Here is a 20,626-nt window from a genome sequence, read left to right as displayed (position 1 = left end):
TAAATGGACCGCTAAGGGTTAACATGTTTACCTTCTATAATATTGCGGCGAATCTGGGTAGAAAGAGAATGACGGTGGATAATAATAATATCTTTATTTTTACATAGCGCATTTCATAGTGGACCACCATCACAAAGTGCTTTATTATTATTATTATTATTATTTATTTCTTAGAAGACGCCCTTATCCAGGGCGACTTACAATCGTAAGCAAATATATTTCAAGTGTTACAATACAAGTAATACAATAAGAGCACACAGAGGTAGGCTGTGAACGGCGCATTATATGCAGAGTCAAATAGGACATTGATTTAACATCTCATCCGCAGGATGGAACTCAAGGAGGTTAAGTGACTTGCTCAGGGTCACACAGTGAGTCAGTCAGTGGCAGGGGTGGGATTTGAACCTGTGACCTTCTGGTTACAAGCGCTGCACTTTAACCACTGGACCACACCGCCTCCTAATGATAGAGGTGGGAGCTTGAGAGCCGGATACTAATGCAGAAGTCAGGTTGTATACTGGAAGGTCTGCTGTAGGTACTGAAGCTGGAAGCCCGGGGGTAGGAGCTGGGGCTAAAGCTGCTGTGGTACAACATGAAGGAATGGTGGTTGCTGTTGATAATACGAGTACGCAGTTATCAATATCATCAAGCCTGGTATTAATGAGACTAACAAAAGTAGATTGGAGTAAAATAGAGAAAACATCCACAGAAAAAGGATGGCTGTTTTTTAAAAACGTAGTACTAGAGGCGCAAAACAATTACATCCCAAAAGTAGACAAATCTAAATCTAAAACAAAATGGCCAAAATGGTTTAATAGATCAATTAAAAAAAATATTCAGCGAAAAAAGGCACTTTACAGAGCGTTTAAAAGGGACCAGAAACAAAGTACACAGAAAGAGTACTTGGAACTGCAAACACAAGTCAAAAAGGAAGTTAGAAAGGCCAAGAGAGAGATAGAAATCAATATTGCTAAGGGGGCTAAAACCAATTCCAAAATGTTTTTCCAATATTATAACAGCAAGAGAACATTCAAAGAGGAGGTTAAATGTCTAAGAGACACAAATGGCAAAATCATAGATGAAGAAAAAAAATAGCAAATATATTAAATGATTACTTTTCACAGGTTTTTACAAAGGAGGACACGGACAACATGACCCACATGTCGACCTGTTCCTATCCAATTTGATATAACTTTAGCATAACAGAGGCAGAAGTGTTAAAGGGACTAGGCACTCTTAAAATAAACAAATCCCCTGGGTCGGATGAGATCCTCCCAATAGTACTCAAAGAAATGAAAGAAGTTATTTACAAACCGCTAACCAAGATCATGCAACAGTCTCTTGACACAGGGGTTGTACCGACAGACTGGAAAATTGCAAATGTAATGCCGATCCACAAAAAGGGAGACAAAACCGAACCAGGTAACTACAGACCAATAAGCCTGACTTCTATTATATGTAAACTTATGGAAACTATAATAAGATCTAAAATGGAAAATTACCTATATGTTAACAATATCCTGGGAGACAGTCAGCATGGTTTTAGGAAAGAGAAATCGTGTCTAACTAACCTGCTTGACTTTTTTGAGGATGCAACATTGACAATGGATAATTGCAAAGCATACAACATGGTTTATTTAGATTTCCAGAAAGCTTTTGACAAAATCCTGCATAAAAGATTAATTCTCAAACTGAATGCAGTAGAGATTCAAGGAAATGCATTCATATGGATTAGGGAGTGGTTAACATGTAGAAAACAGAAAGTACTGATTAGAGGAGAAACCTCAAAATGGAGCGAGATAATCAGTATTAGGTCCTCTGCTATTCCTAATCTACATTAATGATTTAGATTCTGGTATAGTAAGCAAACTTGTTAAATTTGTAGACGACACAAAAATAGGAGGAGTGGCAAACACTGTTGCAGCAGCAAAGGTCATTCAAAATGATCTAGACAGCATTCAGAATGGCAAATGACATAGAGAAAAGTGTAAAGTATTGCATGCAGGCAAAAAAAATGTGCATTATAAATATCATATGGGAGATACTGAAATTGAAGAAGGGAACTATAAAAAAGACCTAGGAGTTTAAGTTGACTCAGAAATGTCTTCATCTAGACAATGTGGGGAAGCTATAAAAAAGGCCAACAAGATGCTCGGATATATTGTGAGAAGTGTTGAATTTAAATCAAGGGAAGTAATGTTAAAACTTTACAATGCATTAGCGACTCGAATTATTCCGGGTTTAAAAGGCATGTCGTACGCAGACAGGCTAAAAAAATTGAATCTATTCAGTCTTGAACAAAGAAGACTACGCGGTGCTCTGATTCAAGCATTCAAAATTCTAAAAGGTATTGACAATGTCGACCCAGGGGACTTTTTTGACCTGAAAAAAGAAACAAGGACCAGGGGTCACAAATGGAGATTAGATAAAGGGGCATTCAGAACAGAAAATAGGAGGCACATCTTTACAAAGAGAATTATGAGGGTCTGGAACCAACTCCCCAGTAATGTTGTTGAAGCTGACACCCTGGGATCCTTCAAGAAGCTGCTTGATGAGATTCTGGGATCAATAAGCTACTAACAACCAAACAAGCAAGATGGGCTGAATGGCCTCCTCTCGTTTGTAAACTTTCTTATAATGGAGACGATGGCGTCTGCTACCGGTTGCATCAGAGTTCTCATGTCGTCAAAAAATTCCTGGCGAATATCAGTGACTGGTTGTGAGATGGGAACTGTCTGCTGAGCAGCTGCTCTATGGGATGAAGCAGGAATGGGAGCAGGGGTGGGAGGATTGCGTACAGTGGGACTGCAGGCAGGCTGAAAGGTGACTGGCAGGCTGGGAGGAATGATAGGCTCACCTGAAACGGCCTTGCAGTAAAGATCGAAGAACCAAAACTTTTGCTACAAATTTTTTTTCCTAAAATTCTTTGTTTTCGAGAAACTTCGAGCAATTCTAAATTTCCATTGGGGTATGTAAACTTTGACTACAACTGTGTGTATATATATATATATATATAATGTAAATTTATGAAAAAAACATAAATTAGTATTGGCATACATAAATGTTATATATAAAAACAAGCAAAACATGTTGATTTCACTTAACACCTTTGAAGGTTTTGTCTCAAAAAGGTCAGGCACTAAATAAAAACTGTCATTAATATTGTCCTCCACAAAAAAAAAAAAAAAAAAACTGCTTAATTAACCCTTTGAGTAGTGAGTTCTAGAATGCACTGCCGGTTGAACAGGAGTGAGTTTTTTTTTTTTTTTTTTGTACAAACAAACTGAAAGATATATGTTTGTATGTAATGAATACTGATGAAATACAGACAAATCATTTTTACCGTAAATAAATAAAACAAATACTTTTTTTTTTTTTTGTTTAGCCATAGGGAAAGGTTTTGACAAAAAATAACATGTAGGCAATAAACAATAAACAACGGGGTGGAACAACCACAACAACACGTCCTAACAAAAAAAAGGGCAAGAGAGAGATGAATAAATCATATCCGGGTAAACAGGTTGTGGGGGCGGAGGGAGTGAGAGTGTCTAATGCTTCAGCGTATGATACTCCTTGAAGCATGGAGCAACGCACAGAGCTTTAGCACCGTCTCTTTGCTGACACATGATGTTGATGGTAAATATTCTTCACTTATGTCTTAACTGACACACTCGCTTACATCTGATTCAGTGGAAGAACTGTATGTATTTGAATTTAAATAGGAATCTGAATTAATTATTATTACTAATACTTCTTTCTCACTGAGCGATTTTCGCCGGTTTACAAACACTGTTGACATTTTTGTGACTGGGTTTATTATATGTAATTCAGTCAATATCTGGCAGAGGACGCAAGAAACCAATAAAAGGTGTTACAAAAACCTAGTGTTACAATATTATGTGATCAGGGGTTTTGTAGGCGCAGTTATTCAAGTTTAAATTTGCAGAACGTACCGGTACGTTCGTACTACTCAAAGGGTTAAAAACACTCAGAATTAATTATTTGCAACACTGATTTGACAAATCTAATTACAGCTAATTTATAACAGGAAGTCTGACACACAATCTCATGACGGCCACAGTAAGCAATCTAAAAAAAAAAAAAAAAAAATGGTGGCAGTAATGTTCAGTGAGCTTCCAGGACATATCATTTCTCTCCCTTGATGGAAGTCGTCAATTTGAAATTGAGAAAGATGAAAATTGATGACTTGTCTCAGCTGCTAACCATTACCTGCAGATATTTACTGAAGTTTCAACTAGCATCCATCCTCGAAAAAACAGCCAGAGCCAAAGGCAATCCCCAGCAGGCTTTTCATGTCATAAAAGCTGTGAATGTCTATGTCACATGGATGCCAAGAGTTGAAAATCATCAGGAATGAGCTACAACCCAATATGGATTAAATTTACGTTTTATGAAACTGTCCCATATTATATTTGCTGCAAAGGCAGTAAAGACCTCTATAAAATTGAATTGTGATCAAATAAAGGTTTTACCTCAGATGTCTAAATAGATGGGTTGGTAAGAGGAAAATGGCTCTCTTGGTAGGTAGGATTACAGCATTCCAACCACATGCTTGCCCACAATTACACCCCTGAGAGCACAGCATTTATGACCTTCTGTATTATGTTTTGTACATTTTTTTACCCTCTAGTTTTTTTTGGCAAGCTTGTATTGTGTGTGTGTGTACTACCACCTGTTAGGATGCTTTCCCTACTCTGCTATTAGTATATGATACAGAAACAACTCTTGATTCCATACAGATTTAAAAATGTTGGCTCAGTACACTTGCTTTCCTAAAATGTAGCCTATAACAAACACTTTTCTTTTGAGCGTACAGCTTCAGAATTTTTTGCAAAATAAGGTAACACAATTTTCATTGTTGTCCCCGTAAATCAAATATTAATTTCATACTTGCACTGAACCATGACTATATATGTTATATATTTAAAATTTACAGTACATTATATTGTCTCTGCCCTGCCCGTCTACACTGAAATCCTGGTTTCAGAGATACCGGTAATTACATTTTTGTTTATATATTTCTGGTGTTCTGGGGTTAAAGAGTAGTTACATAATCCATTTGTTGAGAACATTCTCTTAATAAACACTTATAAAAACAAATCGAAAGAGTCAGCTCTTTGGACGTATAGCAGAGTAATTAAGCAACAGTGTATCAGAGAATGAAGAGAAGATGAAGAAAAGCACTTACAAGTATTTTCAATATTCACTGGGGGTTATCCAGTTAAAATTCTGATAGCTTTTTTTTAGCACAGTAATTTGGTTTAATCCACTCAGGCAGCTCTTGCCTTAGAATTACTGTCATTGTTAAAATTACAAAATAAAAGAAAAATGGAATAAAATAAAAGCCTAATCCCTTTGAAGATTGGATAGCCTTGCTGGTTGGTTTAAAAGGGGAAGTTCTGTACATTTTGACATTCCAGTATGTAGAGAATAATGATAATATACAGGACATTGTCTGTGCACTTTATGCAGTAGAGGTGTTTGAATGGTCCAGGGACCCTGGTGGTCAGAATAGTTGAGGGAAAAATAGAACATCATTGCAGGGGTGGTGGGAAGGTAGAAGCATTTTTAATGGTTTAATGGAAAATACTGTTCTTCACAAATATTATTAAGTTGGACTAGATCAGATAATAAAAAGAAATGCCTTACATCACCATACTATGTGTTCATCAGATAAAGCTGGTGTTTAGGTAACACCTACTCGTGAGTCAGTACCTCTTGCCAACGGCAAGTCTATTTGAAAAATACAAGCAAAAGTCAAAATGTCTGTTATGTTTGACAGACATATGACATCCTACAAAATTGTCAAATTGAGCAGTTTACTCACGAACAGTGGTGCATGAGAGACAATTATTGACACAATTTTACCCAAGTGGTCACGTGGGACTTTGCAATTCAGCAGCGCAATGTACACTCCTCAAGCCCTTATGACAACACTGACCTTTAAGCAAGGCAACATGCCTGGTATTAACTTGGATGCTTGAATTATTATTTTTTTGCTGAGCTTAAGCACAAGTAGCAAAAAGTTAAAATTCAGCCTGCTTAAAGTTCTTCAAAACAAGCAGAACAATTGGTTCATTTTCAAAAGGTACATGCTGAAAGTCAACTGACTTCACAGAAGTCTTTTTTTTTTTGTATTCTTTATCTGAAACAAAAACACATTGGAAAGGTGAAAAAAAACGGCAAGTTATAAAAAGTGCCCAGCCATTTAAAGTAGAGATATCAAAAACACAAGCCAAGTTTCAAGAAACCATTGGGGCAACCTTGCCCAGCACAAATCAAACAGGCACAACTGTAAAACCGACTGGGGCCAAGGTTGCCCCAATTCTTTCTTCTAACTTGTATCAAAAACACAAGCTAAGTTAGAAGCAACAATTGGGGCAACCTTGACCCCTACCGCTTTTACAGTTGTGCCTATTTGTTTGGTGTTGGCCAAGCTTGCCCCAATTGTTTCTGATCCATTCATTTAGTGTATTGTAACGTTTTCATGTTTAGGAAGCAGTACTCAGGGAGCTGGTTTTGAATTCGCAAAAAGTTTATTTTATTTAAAACTACAGAGAATTCCTGTCAGGGGCCGGAATTCATGGCACCAAAATAATAACCCTACGTTTTAATCTTGGCACTTTCACTGCATATTCTCTCCGGTCACAGCTCACATGCTCGCTCAGTCACACCCACAGTTTCTCATTCAAGTTCAGCGCTGGACTGTCTCCAGTCCCCAGGTTCATGCACCCCCTTATTATATAACCTCCCATTGTTTCCCCACCGCTGTCTGGCTCATCATCAGCCAGTCACATCCATGCTCTGCAACCCCCGAAAACAACACACATTCTGCCCACTCATTCACTCACTCCCCCTTCCCATGCTAAATAACGGCATGACCCGTTGCCCTTAAAATACATGTAACATATAAGGCCGACGAGACAAACTGAACAGACAACAAGTCCTGCAACAAAGCAATTGTCTGGGTCGTTACAATATTTTTTTTTAATTTGAAAGTAAAAATATATGAAAGCATGACGACCTTTTGTACTGTTGAGTATTTATTTTTTGTTTCATACAGTATTAAATGGCAGTGTTTATCTGATAGTGAAAAAGAAATATAATCAAGATAAATAAAGAAAGAAATATCTACGTATTAATTTATTTTAATATTTATTAATGTTTTAGTTTTACCAAATATATAGGCTATCCTTCAGCATAGCTAATTCTCAGAAAAATGTATGTTCCTTTTTGTCCAGTGGGGACCACAAATAGCGTTACTCTCATCAACCAGTATGGAGAGGAACTGTACTTCCTTGCGCCAATAGGGACCAACAATGAGCGTTACACTGACAGGAAACCAACATTTTTCAAAGCTCAAGATCAGAATCTCAGAACGATGATGATGATGATGATGATGATGATGATGACGACTCGAAAAATCTCCAAAATATAACAAAGTCCAGAGAATGCATCTTTCAATCTACTGCTTGTCTCAACTAATTGTGTAGCACTGATGGTAACACAACACGCTAGCAAACTGAAGGTTATCATTTAATCAAATCCCACGCATGTCAGACCTGTTCCATTTTAAAATAGAAATAAATAATTTAGTATAAATGTTATAGACATCACAATAATGCATTCCCTAGTATATTTCCATGTTGACAAAACAAGTTAATTGTCATTAAACTCGGATGTCCTGTAATATACATACGTGTGGATGAAAGTGCCTGGGGTCTGCAAAAAAATACGTTGGGAGAAAAAGGAGAAGGCCATTTTTACCTTACTTTGGTGACTTATTTCTCTTACTGTAGGTATTGACTTTTATTTCTACATTTCACCTAAGAGTGTTGGGAATTACAAATTAAAAGTGAAATGGTGCTTTTGGCTGATTAACTTTTGCTGCACCAATACCCTGAAAACACATAAACTATCCTAACTGTATAGAGAGTCTGGCAGTCCTCGCACTTCGTTAATAACATGGTGTGAGGAACTACCGTTCCACTCCATTTCAAAAAGTTAATAAAGCTCAAGGTTCTATTTTTATGATCTTAACTGTGGCAATGGATAACACCCCCCTATTAAATATCAGGTTTATGAGTACAGTCAGCACTCACATAATCTACCCAATACAATTTTGACTTGTTCCAACTCTTGTCTGTTTTTTCAGCGAACACAAAAAAGATACAATGTAAACAATACATAGCTGAAAGGACTGTGTTTTGAAATAAGTAGGTTTGCGAGTGATGGGTAGGTGCATTAATTTGTTACATATATATATTGAGCATCAAAAGAAACTTATAACTATTATAACACATTTATTTTTGAAAAATAAGGTATATAAATGATGGACATTGACTAAATGTTTTTGGTTTCTTTGTAATCACTCGATCATTCATCCTTGACCATGACATGCTTGAGTGATTATGACTGAAGCACATGCACTTAATCACCTAATTAGTGAGACAGTTGATTGGACACTGGATATGGAGTGATTTCAGCTGTTAAACTGCAAGCTTGAATAAAAGCAATAAAGAAAATCACAGAAAAAAAAACAATACGCCATGTCTGTCAAGAGAGCAGCACCTTCGTGCAATCGGCATGTTGGAGGCTGGACTAGGGCAGCATACTGCGGCTCGCCGTTTTGGGTGCTCACAGCCAGCAATTTCAAACCTGGCGAGACGGTATAACCAGACACACTCTGTCAATGACAGGCCACAAACTGGGAGACCAAGAGTCATAACACCTGCCCAAGATCGACAGATCATTTTGCAGCATCTTCGTGATGTCAATTGTTAATCAGCACAAAAAAAATTGCGGCAAAACGTGTATCTGAGTAACGGATAGACGGATGAGTGCTGACTGTATTAGGTTTCTGAGAGTATTAATACTATCAAGAGCATACAATTTAAATAAATCCTAGGTATTAGATCTTTTCATACATGTCGTGGTTTGCTTTACCTCCCCTCAAAAAATATCAAGACAAGGCACATTTTTTTAACCAAAGTGTGGTTCATGGGGCAGGAGGGCTCCTCAACATCCTAACTTTTAAATTAGCCTTGCTATTTAAATGCTAGTCCAAGCACTCTCCCCTGTCTGCGTCCTTCTCACCCCTCCACCCTGCAACTGCATCCCCCTCTGGGGATCTGGCGAAGCTGGCTACCCTGCCTTGGAGGCTCGGCCAGGCTGGGCTTCACTTCCTCGTGAATGGCTTTCAGCAAGACAGTGGTGACCCCCAGCCAAAACGCAAGCCTAACTAACTACATAAGCACAATCCCATCTGATGCTGTTCAGTCATTGCTCCTGTACAGTGAATGTTACTCAAAATGAGAGAAATAAATGTTTCAGCTGCTTACTTTTCATTCATCCTTTTCCTATTTTTGGGGGTAGGTGGTATTGCACCACTACAGTTGTAGCGTTAACCATTTATCATCTTCTTTTTCCAGTCATGGTTTGGTGGCTTTGTCTTTTGGGGGGAGGTGGCCCTACGAGTCACTTCCTATCCGTGGCACTAGACTACATGATGTCATCATGTTTTCGCTAGTCGGTCAACATTGCGGATAGCTGTCAGCAACCACGGACAAGGTCTCCAGCCAAATTCATTATTCCATTGCAGATTCTCCGTACTGAATATAGGACATAACTGAATGAACTAAACAGAGAGCTTGGACAGTTATAAAAGTGGAATATGTTCATGCCAAGTTACAGTAGCATTTCTTTTCCCATGTTTAAGCAAAAAGGAACTGACTCAATTTTCAAATGGGAATTATGCTGAAACAACTGTTGAAAACTTAGCAGATGTGTGTTTTGTAATCTCATCTGTTCCATTCAAATGCAATAGATAAAATCTAAGCAATGGTGGGTATGAGTGCTTGACAGGCCTTGAGGCAAAACCATGCTTAAGTGCAGTGCCAAGGTTAAGAAGTGATTTAGGTAGCAAGCACATAGTGATTAACCTGGGATGTTATATCAAGATCCACAAACTGAAGAACAAATCTCCTGTATTTGACAAGAACATTTAGCTACATTTAGTCTTAAAATGTCCTAATGAATTATTAGTACAGAAGGTCTGCTAAACCTGTCAGAACAATTTGCTTCAAAATGTTTAAAAAGACAGCTTTGCTGCCCCTCAGGAACACTTAACTGAATGTTCAACATACTTTACAAGCTAGTAATATTAAATGTCTATTACTACAGGGCTTTCCCTTACACTTGAGATATTGGAAACAAACAGCTCTAATATAGATCTACACACAACCAAGAAAAACAATTATGGTACCTACCTAATTATATAGTGCCCAATTTTCAAAAGTGAAAAATGTTTCAAAATGTATGTTGTAAGAAAAGTTATTATTATTCTTGACTACATGCACCAATTTGAATTAAAATTGTTGATGGTCTCCTTCAGGACATTAGCCCTTTATACCTCACTTGCAAAGACCTTCACGATCTGTAACTGGCAAGTTGTCAGTCGCAGTTAAAAAAACCACTGGCACAACCATCACTGTCTGGTCTCTAAAAGCCTTGCAGAATATTTGAACATCTTACCTTTCAAGCTGCCAACATTTTAACTTGATATTGTTACTTTAGGTCCTTCGAGATTTGTTCTTGTTCTGTTCATCAAGGTAAATATGCCGACACGTAACCCTTGTTTTAACAATAGGGATATGTTATCAAGAGTTTTCCCTTTGCATGAAACACTAGGTGTTCCTTATTCATTGCAATATGGTCACAAGCCAGGGTTGTTTGTGCCTCAGTTGCTTACTAAAAGACAGGTCTTGTATAAATGTTCACTCTGCAGAACAGGTTGTCAGGATCTCTGTACAATACATTGACACCGCCTGTTATTTCTCCATTTCCATAAAACTCCATTAGTAATGTTTGGTGTTTTTCAGTATGTCCCAATATCATTCCACATGAATGTGTTTTTTGAAAACAAGAACTGAACAAGTCCAGAACAAAAAAATGAAGCCCAAATCATCTTGGATCCACTCGACTCCTTTACAATCACAGGACTAAAGCACCCAAGTCCAACCGTTCTGTCAGACACGTCCATTTCAAAATGTAACATGAAATACTGTACTACTAAATGGCTTCCGCTAAACTTTTGCAATATCATTTTGTAGTTTCTCTGATTACATGATGTTAAATAATCTAAATTATGTTCATACATTTTTTTTTTTTTTTAATTATGTCTCAATCCTAAAATTCTTGGTGATGCAAAACTTTTGGCCAAAGCTGTATGCTATGAATCACCCAGCATCAGTAATGGAGTGTGGTGAGTCAGCTCCACTGTTAAAGGCACTGACAGCAACACATTAACATTCCCACATGATACCAACCCAACAGGATACATTTCTTCTAACAAGACTTTGCACTTTTCCACAGGAAGGAAGGAAGGGCCACCTAAATCTGAGAGAGCACTATAGCATCTCTTAAGAGGATTCTATACATTCAAGAGCTCAAAAATGTATCACTGTCAGCTACTCCCATATCTCTGTCTAGGTTGTTAACATTAACATTAATGATAATATGTTGTGATTCATGACCAAAGTATTTGTGTTTACTACACTGGAGCAGTCTACATGTATTATTGGATATTTAAAAAGGTGTGAACTAGGCATAAAAACATTTTTGAAAAGAAAGATGAAATGTAACACATGCCAGAATATGTTTTCAATCTTTATTTCACATGAAACAAAAACTAACAAAACTAAAACACATTGGATAGTTTACCAGGGTAACTATCCAATGTGTGTAGCATGTGACTGTATGGATTGGAACAACAAGCTGTATTCAGTTGAAGCAGAGACTGCCTGATCATATGACTTGATCTGCGATCAAGTCACGTGACAGTTTTATTAGTTGTGAAAAACGGAAAGCACAACAATTAAAAATGCCTTCGCGAAGAAGACATGTTAAACAAAACACCAAAGCTGACAAGCTATTTCAATAAAATACCAACAAATGTATGCAGAGGAATCAGTACATTGGAGAAAAATCAACAGGAGGAAACGACGACGCTGATGGATTACAATGTGAGTTACTGGCAAGCCCTAACTTTTTAATTTAGAGAGTTTATAAGAGATGAAGACAACAAATCTCCAAATAACCTGATTCACCTTTTGCGAGAAGAGTGCAGTTTGCATTTCCCAATGTAGACATCGCTTTACAAATGTTTTTGACACTGCCAGTAGGCTAACTAAGGCTGGCGCTAATCAAACATCGACTCAGGTCAAATACGGATCAGCTAAGACTCAATAATTTGTCGTTAATGTCAAGCGAGTGTGGTGGCAGTAAAACAGTAAAGGAAAATAATTGAATATGCAAAGAGCGGTCCCCAAAATGATAACAGCAGGCCCCCATCATACTCAAAAACTACACAGTGTACTATTTTACTAAAATAAACATATTATGAAAGACAAACCTCTATCTGCAGTGGAACATGATATTAGTGCTTGCAACAATCAACAGCCTTTCATTTGACTTACCTATGAACAGGTGTCAACATTTAGACTTTTGGGCTGTGGAGAAACTATTCCACATGTCTCAATCATAGAATTATAGGTGATGCAAACATTTTGGCCATAGCTGTATATTCTACAATATATGAACAAATGTTCATATGCACATAATAGTAAACTGGGCTTTAATCTAAAGTGTTGCCAAGGTTTTTTTAATATATGTTAACCTTTAGGTGGGGTTCAGGGGCAGGAGGTAGGGCTCCACCTTTCTCAGTTTGCGTCGAATTCAATTGCCAATCATATATAAACTCCCCATTCTGTCTCTGTTTTTGAGTTTTTTCCTCCTCCTCCCAACCTCCTCCACTATGCTGCATCACTTCTGCAACGGTCTCCTCTGGGGGCAAGTGAAGCTTCACTTCCCAACCTTGGGTCGGCCGGGCCACCCCATCCTCCGAGAAGGAAGGCTCTCTACAGAGGGGACCCCCGGCCAAAAAACCTTTCCTTTCTAACACCTTCACTTTTTGTATGCTTCGCTCCCTCAGTTTGTGTTCATTCGTTCGTTCATTCATTCGTTCGTTTGTTTACAAGTTACCCCGGAAGGAGCCGAGCTAACCAGCTCGGAGACCAAATCGCTCATTCCTGTACCTCCGGGACGGCAGCTCCTTCTTTGAGCAATGGGATCCTGATGTTTACTAATACCACTTAGCTATAGCTCCTGTCCAGTGAATTGTTTATTACTGTCAAAGCATAGTGCTTATTACTAAATGTGAAGAATTATTTTTAATAATGACTGTAAAGATAATAGTTTATTTATTCATTTTGCTTTATAAGGTCCTGTCCATTTTAAACATTCCATTCAGTTTAGTGCAGGTGGTTTAAACATTTACAATAATTATTTGCAAAACTACTAGTACAAGCTCATTGTACAGCCTGCTTAAAAATACTCCGAATGTTAAATTAGTGAATAACCCCTACATTTGTTTAATTTGGATGTGCTTTCATAGAAAAGAACAGCTAGAAGAATCAGGTTCTGCACAGAGCAGTCGTTTTCCTACAGTAGTTTCTAGAATCTTAAAACTTGTTTTGTATTATCCATTGTGTTTTATGTTTATTTTATGCTAAATTAACAACTTACTTTGCTGTGGGAAGCTCTGAATTTAAAGCTTGGTGAAATTTTGACTTCACTGCAACAATCTTTGCAACACCCATAAATACGCATTGGAGCACGCATAAAAAATGCCTACATTTACAATTGCAGCACATTAAAAAATAGGTACAACAACTTACCTAAAACACCAAGCCTGTAGTTCAGGGTTATCACAATGACATTTCCATAACTTGCAAGAATGCTTCCATCAATCATGTTTCCAGTGCCTTCCATGTAGGACCCCCCATGAATGTACACCATGACTGGCTTTAAGCCATTTTCATCATGGATATCTGAGAAGAAAAAAATAATAATAATAATAATTTTAACTCAACAGCAATGCAAAAAACATTTTTTGTTATTTCAGTTAATGTGTTTCATAAACATATTTAATGTATTTTGTAGAAATAAACGTATGTGCAAGTGTGTCGATGATTTAATGAAAATGTTGTTTTTAATGGTCCTTTGTAAGCTGTATATTATACTACTACCTAATTAACACAACAACAATTAATCTGTTTGACATTATTAATTGTGTAACACTGTTATTTTATCCGGTTTCCAATTTGTGACTAACATGAACAAACAAATGTGTTAGTATTTCAGATGCTGATGACAGTAAGTGTCCATGCAGCATATGATGCCTCATACACTGAATGCATCTTCTGTTCACTGTAATTCGCTGCTGGAAATGCTCACTGTCAGCCCCAATAGCCCAGAGTGTTTGCTCCGATTTCTAAAATAGAATAGCACAGGTGATATAACATATGAATTTGCAGAATAATAAACTTCTAAGATAAAGCAAGGTCCCGTTATTCAAGTTTTTGAAGAGAAGCCATTTCCACAATGAATGTTACATTTATTAAAAAGGGTTCAGGTCGATCAAGTTTATCAAGTATCATTTACATTCATGATTTGAAATGCTATTGTTACATCTCTAACTATATATATTTTTCTATATCCTTGACAGCCCATCAAAGATATTGCAATCCTGTCATACAGTACAATATTTCTGAAGGCACTTTTAAACCAGGGATTCATCCAGGGATTTCCAAGTACCTCAGTAGCTTTTGGAATTCAGGACAATTTGAAAAGTAGGCTTACCAGCTACCCGTCAGTCTTGTTAGTGCATTCTGAGATTATTTCAGGATAGTCTTTAGTATTTTTGTGATCATTTGTCATTGTTGTCTGCTTAATCTTTTATGCAGAATCTTAACTGGGGACTCTTTTTGGTTTAAAATTGGCTGTGGTAATGAAAGACAACAAGACAACACTGCTTTTATTTTTAACTGGAGTTCAGCAGACTGTTTCCTTTTTTATATCTCACCACAGATGCTCATTCCTGGCGATACCAGTGAGCTGGGAACAGAGGAACGAAGGACTAGAAACAAGGGGGGCAAGGACTTTGGGAGAAACTCCCTAATAAGGCCTCTCCCTGAGACATTAACTCTCTGGACTGCATCGGGCCTGTTTTGATTTATTTTGTTATTTTTGGTTCAGTTTTCCTGTAAATGAAAAATAAACCGTGTCTTCGTTCCCTGCAAAACCTGTGCATCTGTTTTATTCTGTGCCACCATTTACGCTCCTTGTTGCATTCACAATAAATAACTAGTCCAGAACTTGCAACGCAGTAATTATTACTTCACTTATAAATTAGTTACTTTTTGAGTTTAGAAAAAAAATAAACTATTTATTGAAACTCCATATGGATTTAGGCTGGTGATAGGTTTAGTTAATGTTGGAGTTAGGTGAATTTGTTCCCAAGTTTCCCTATGGTGCGAAGACGAACAGTGCCTTTCTCAGGTGCATACTCACATGTGTTCTTGTTGAGCAGTGCCCCAGAGCCTATACATAGTTTCCACAGACAGTAGGGCTAGGGATAGACATGATATCAGAGAGAGAGAGGCGCCAAGACTTTTCATTCATTTTGCTTAAAAGCTCCCTTGAATTTGGTTCCTTGTTCATTTATTATTCCTAATTGACAACTTCCATTGTTAAATTAAATTTGCTTTTCTAATTTGGCTAATTGCCTGATTTGTGTAAGAATGCTAATACAAATCTTAAACCTATTTATTTTTTCCAGGCTTCTCTTTGAAATTTTTCTTTAGGAAAAAAGATACCCATTTTGTTGATCAATTATATAAATTGATCTATGTTTCCTTGTGATGAAGAACCTTTGACGTGGATTCAGCAGACAATTTAACAGCATAACCACTCCAGTCAGATGCCGGAGCAGGTTAGCTCAGCTGCTTCTGCATTTATTTGCTAATGCTTCTCTTTATTCTCAAGAAAGAAAAGAAAAAAAACTAATCAGTTTGGCAATTTTTAGGCAAATGGGAACTACCGCCCAGTAGTAGAAAATGCCTGGACAAAAGTCATGTAAGCTGAGGATTCCTTTGCCCTAATTGTTGTAAATGTCAGCTTTATCAAAACACAGAGACAGAAGCATGCCGATGTGCTGAATAAACAAGTGTGACAATTCAGCTATCTAAATTTGTGAATGTTTGTTCATTTCTTTAACACTCTTACAAATTGTTTAAGTAATCTAGTTCCAAAATGAATATAAGGAAGATATAATTTTCTGTAAACTGTCACATGAACCAGTATGGCTTCAGAGTAGCCCATTATTTTTTTTAATGGTGTTGGGACTTTACTAAAAATTTTACTTTTGAGTTTCAATTAGCAATATCCTAGTTAATATTGTATTATAAACAAACTTCATCCCAGCCCAAAGCCTCTGGGGGCGTGCTTTTAATCACCACTACCTAAACTCCCTGATAGACTATGTGCATTTTATAGTTTATATTGCTCTGCACCTTGTCAACAGCAAACCAACTAAACTGCTTTTCAAATATTAAAAAAAGAATGGGCGTAAAGGGGGCTCCTTCGTAACAGATTCAGAAACGGCCTACTGTGAACAGAATACTGTCTCTGAAAAAAGTGTTATAAAATGAGATGAAGAAAAATAGGTCAGCCAATGTGCTGGCAAATGCTCCTTCACAATCTTCCTCCATTTTGTTTTGACACAATTCCACTGTCCTTTCAGTTACCATGAGATCATATCTGAAATTACTTTCATGAGTTGTAATCACATTGCAATCAACAAGGAACATCTAGTTTCTCATGCAAAGGGGCAAGCTCTTGATATTACTATAATACAAAATAACATATATCCCTATTGTTAAAACAAGGGTTACGTGTCATGCTTCACTGGGGTAAGTAAAAAGAAAAAGGGCTTAAACTGTTTCTTTTCTTAAAGGGAAAAACAATTTAAAACACATGCATAGATTAAATTCCCTTTTTTCACTTTCTTGCGCTGCAAAGGGAATTCAATTGTAAATACAATGTATTATGTTGCTCACTTCACACACTTAGACATAACCTTTAAATTATCTCACAAGGGAACTGCAGTCATCTATATGCTAATTTGTTGCAAGAAAAAAGTGGCTTGAAAAATTATAATAAAATAAAGAAATCAGGAGGTGCACGTAAGTACGCGCAAAAAAAAGAATTCACAAAAAATCAAAAGGTATATTATCATGCACCAGAATCAAGCTTTTCTTTCTTTATTATTTTTTTTTTTTAAAGAAAAAATACCTTCATCTTCACCACGGTCATTACTGGTTATATCATCTGCTTGTTTCTTTGTGTTGGCTCCTAAGGTCAACAGGAGAAGAGTAAAGGGAAAAAAAGAGATTTCAAAAACAGCCGGTTTTCTCCCCCCGCAAAAAAAGAAGAACATCTGTTAAAAAAAAAAAGTTTTCAAATTTAAAAAATATGATTCAGAAAAAAATGTTTTGTCTGCAAAACAAAGATGCAACGTAAACTAGTGAACTTGCGTGGCTTTCTTTAAAAGGAAGGAAGGAACTTGATAATTGGAGTTGTATCAAAAAAGAAAAAAGAAGATGTTAAGAAGTCTTGGCATCTAAAAAAAACAATGAATGTTCATATATTTTTTTTTTAAGTTGCAAGAGGATAAAAACAAGTGACCTACCAGCTAACTGTGAATGATATAACACAATTAGATTTAATTAACTTTGTTTACTTCAAGTTTTTAAAAAACAAAGGACCAGATATTCAAAAGGGTAGTTGCAGTGGAAAAAAATAGTATTTTGTCTTCCTTGAAGCAATACAAATAACTGTACAGGTCCAGCTACACAAGATTTTCAAAAAATATGCTTTTCTTTTTTTTTTCTGCAAATCCCAGTGTTGAGGATGACTTAATTGCATGTGATTTTCTTCACTTAACAAATTTGCAAATACTATTTAAAAGCACCATTAAAGACATCAGTATGAGAGTCTTAGTAGTAGAGGACAACATTTCAACAGCATTTAGGTTGTAGATACATAAACACATTTTTCTTGTTCCCAAGCTGATCCCTGTAGTCTTTGAAATTATGATCCAGACATAAATTGACATTCAGATGCATATGATTAGATTGTATCGAAACATTCAATGAAATCACTTTCAGATCCAGGTGATTACCATATGGGTGTGGAATAACATAATGCCACAGGAACCCAAAAAGTCATATATTCTTAAAAATGAATTTAAAATGTATTCGTACCTGGAGCATAGCAATATTAGCAATATTAACACAACCCTTTTGAATTTAAGGGACTTTTATATTCATAACACAAGCAGAGTTGTGTAAATGTGCAAGATAGGTAATAGCAGATAGATAATTTACCAGCACTGGGGAAACCTGTCCAGACCAGCAAGGCATGGCAGTTAGACACATTTATCATTGTCAAACTGATTAATTGGCCCTTGCATTATTTGTTCTGAAGTTGTGCGATAACATTTTCTTAAAGAGATTGGCAACAAGATTAAAGAAAATAAGAAAGTGTATGTCTGTCTCAGTAAGATGATGATTCTTCAATTTGTCACTTGAATCTGATGCATTTTGACCCATGGAACGATGGCAATCGAATCAAACTAGCATCGGCAAACCCCCTCCAGGTGTTCAATGCTTAGAACAGGTATTTCCAAAATCTAGAAAGGTTTAGTATGATGACAGGATGATGACTTTAGAAATCTAGAAAAAAAGGAGAAAACAAACTCCCACACTGGGTGCCAACAGTCATTGTAAACAGTGTATCTTCTACATATTAGGAAGATTTTCTGAGCTATAACACCTAGAAAATCTAATTTATAACTAACATTATATACACACACACACATATATATATATATATATATATATATATATATATATATATATATATATATATATATATATACAGTGCCTTGCAAAGGTATTCAGACCCCTGACCAATTCTCTCATATTACTGAATTGCAAATGGTACATTGAAATTTCGTTCCGTTTGATATTTTATTTTAAAACACTGAAACTCAAAATCAGTTATTGTAAGGTGACATTGGTTTTATGTTGGGAAATATTTAAAAAAAATAAAAAAACTGAAATATCTTGCTTGCATAAGTATTAAACCCCCACACATTAATATTTGGTAGAGCCACCTTTCGCTGCAATAACAGCTTTAAGTCTTTTGGGATAAGTATGTACCAGCTTTGCACACAGTGTCGGAGTGATTTTGGCCCATTCTTCTTGGCAGATTTGCTCCAGGTTGTTCAGGTTGGTTGGACGACGCTTGTGGACCGCAATTTTCAAATAGTGCCACAGATTCTCAATGGGATTGAGATCAGGACTTTGACTGGGCTACTGTAGGACATTCACCTTTTTGTTCTTGAGCCACTCCAATATTGCTTTGGCCTTGTGCTTGGGATCATTGTCCTGCTGAAAGGTGAATTTCCTCCCAAGCTTCAGTTTTTTAGCGGACTGAAGCAGGTTCTCTTGCAGTATTTCCCTGTATTTTGCTCCATCCATTCTTCCTTCAATTTTAACAAGATGCCCAGTCCCTGCTGATGAGAAGCATCCCCACAGCATGATGCTGCCACCACCATACTTCACTGTAGGGATGGTGTGTCTTGAGGCCTGGGCAGTGTTAGGTTTGCGCCACACATAGCGCTTTGAGTTTTGGCCAAAAAGCTCTATCCTGGTCTCATCTGACCACAAAACCTTTTCCCACATCGCAGCTGGGTCACTCTCATGCTTTCTGGCAAACTCCAGACGTGCTTTCAGATGGTACTTTTTGAGTAACGGCTTCTTTCTTGCCACCCTCCCATAGAGGCCAGTGTTATGCAGAGCTCTTGATATGGTTGACTGGTGCACCATTACTCCACTCCCAGCCACTGAACTCTGTAGCTCCTTCAAAGTGATTGTTGGCCTCTCTGTGGCTTCTCTCACAAGTCTCCTTCTTGTTTGAGCGCTGAGTTTTGAGGGACGGCCTTTTCTTGGCAGTGCCTGGGTGGTGTGATGCAGCTTCCACTTCCTGATTATTGATCCAACTGTGCTCACTGGGATATCCAAAGACTTGGATATTATTTTGTACCCTTTCCCTAATCTATGCATTTGTATTACTTTATCTCTAACTTCTGTAGAATGCTCTTTGGTCTTCATTTTCCTTTAGATTCACAGCCTGACCAATGATTCTTCAACAGTGGGGTTTTTTATCCAGAAAATGTGACAGCAACTTTAATGGTTCACAGGTGGAGGCCAATGGTAAGGTAATTGAGTCCTCGTTAGGCAATTTCTTTCATCGGTGTAAACTGGGAGCTTCCACAGCACAGGGGTTGAATACTTATGCAAGCAAGATATTTCAGTTTTTTATTTTTCTTAAAAATATTTCTCAACATAAAACCAATGTCACCTTACAATAATGGATTTTGAGTTTCAGTGTTTTAAAATAAAATATCAAACAGAACGAAATTTCAATGTACCATTTGTAATTCAGTAATATGAGAGAATTGGTCAGGGGTCTGAATACTTTTGCAAGGCACTGTATATATATATATATATATATATATATATATATACGCACGCACGCACGCACGCACGCACGCACGCACGCACGCACGCACGCACACACACACACATACATTTTGCTGTGGTACCCCAAAGACGACTCAGTTACAACCAATGCAGAA

General features: G+C 37.0%; 1 protein-coding gene across 3 annotated transcripts in view; it reads right to left on the bottom strand.

The window, feature by feature from the left end:
* LOC117407485 (neuroligin-4, X-linked) overlaps window positions 1-20,626 on the bottom strand; it is an 84,806-nt gene that overhangs the window by 43,504 nt on the left and 20,676 nt on the right. For 2 of the 3 annotated variants that reach the window (XM_034012573.3, XM_059029018.1), the window contains exons 3-4: window positions 17,215-17,274; window positions 13,758-13,910 (exon numbers count right to left, since the gene is read on the bottom strand). In XM_034012573.3, coding sequence (XP_033868464.1) covers window positions 13,758-13,910; window positions 17,215-17,274 — 213 coding nt within the window. The remainder of the gene's footprint in view (window positions 1-13,757; window positions 13,911-17,214; window positions 17,275-20,626) is intronic. The other variant, XM_034012574.3, reaches the window with a different exon arrangement.

The sequence above is a fragment of the Acipenser ruthenus genome, chromosome 8, assembly GCF_902713425.1.
Source record: "Acipenser ruthenus chromosome 8, fAciRut3.2 maternal haplotype, whole genome shotgun sequence".
Taxonomy (NCBI): Eukaryota; Metazoa; Chordata; class Actinopteri; order Acipenseriformes; family Acipenseridae; genus Acipenser; species Acipenser ruthenus.
The sequence above is the reverse complement of the archived record's forward strand: the minus strand, read 5'-3'. Positions and strand labels throughout refer to the sequence as shown.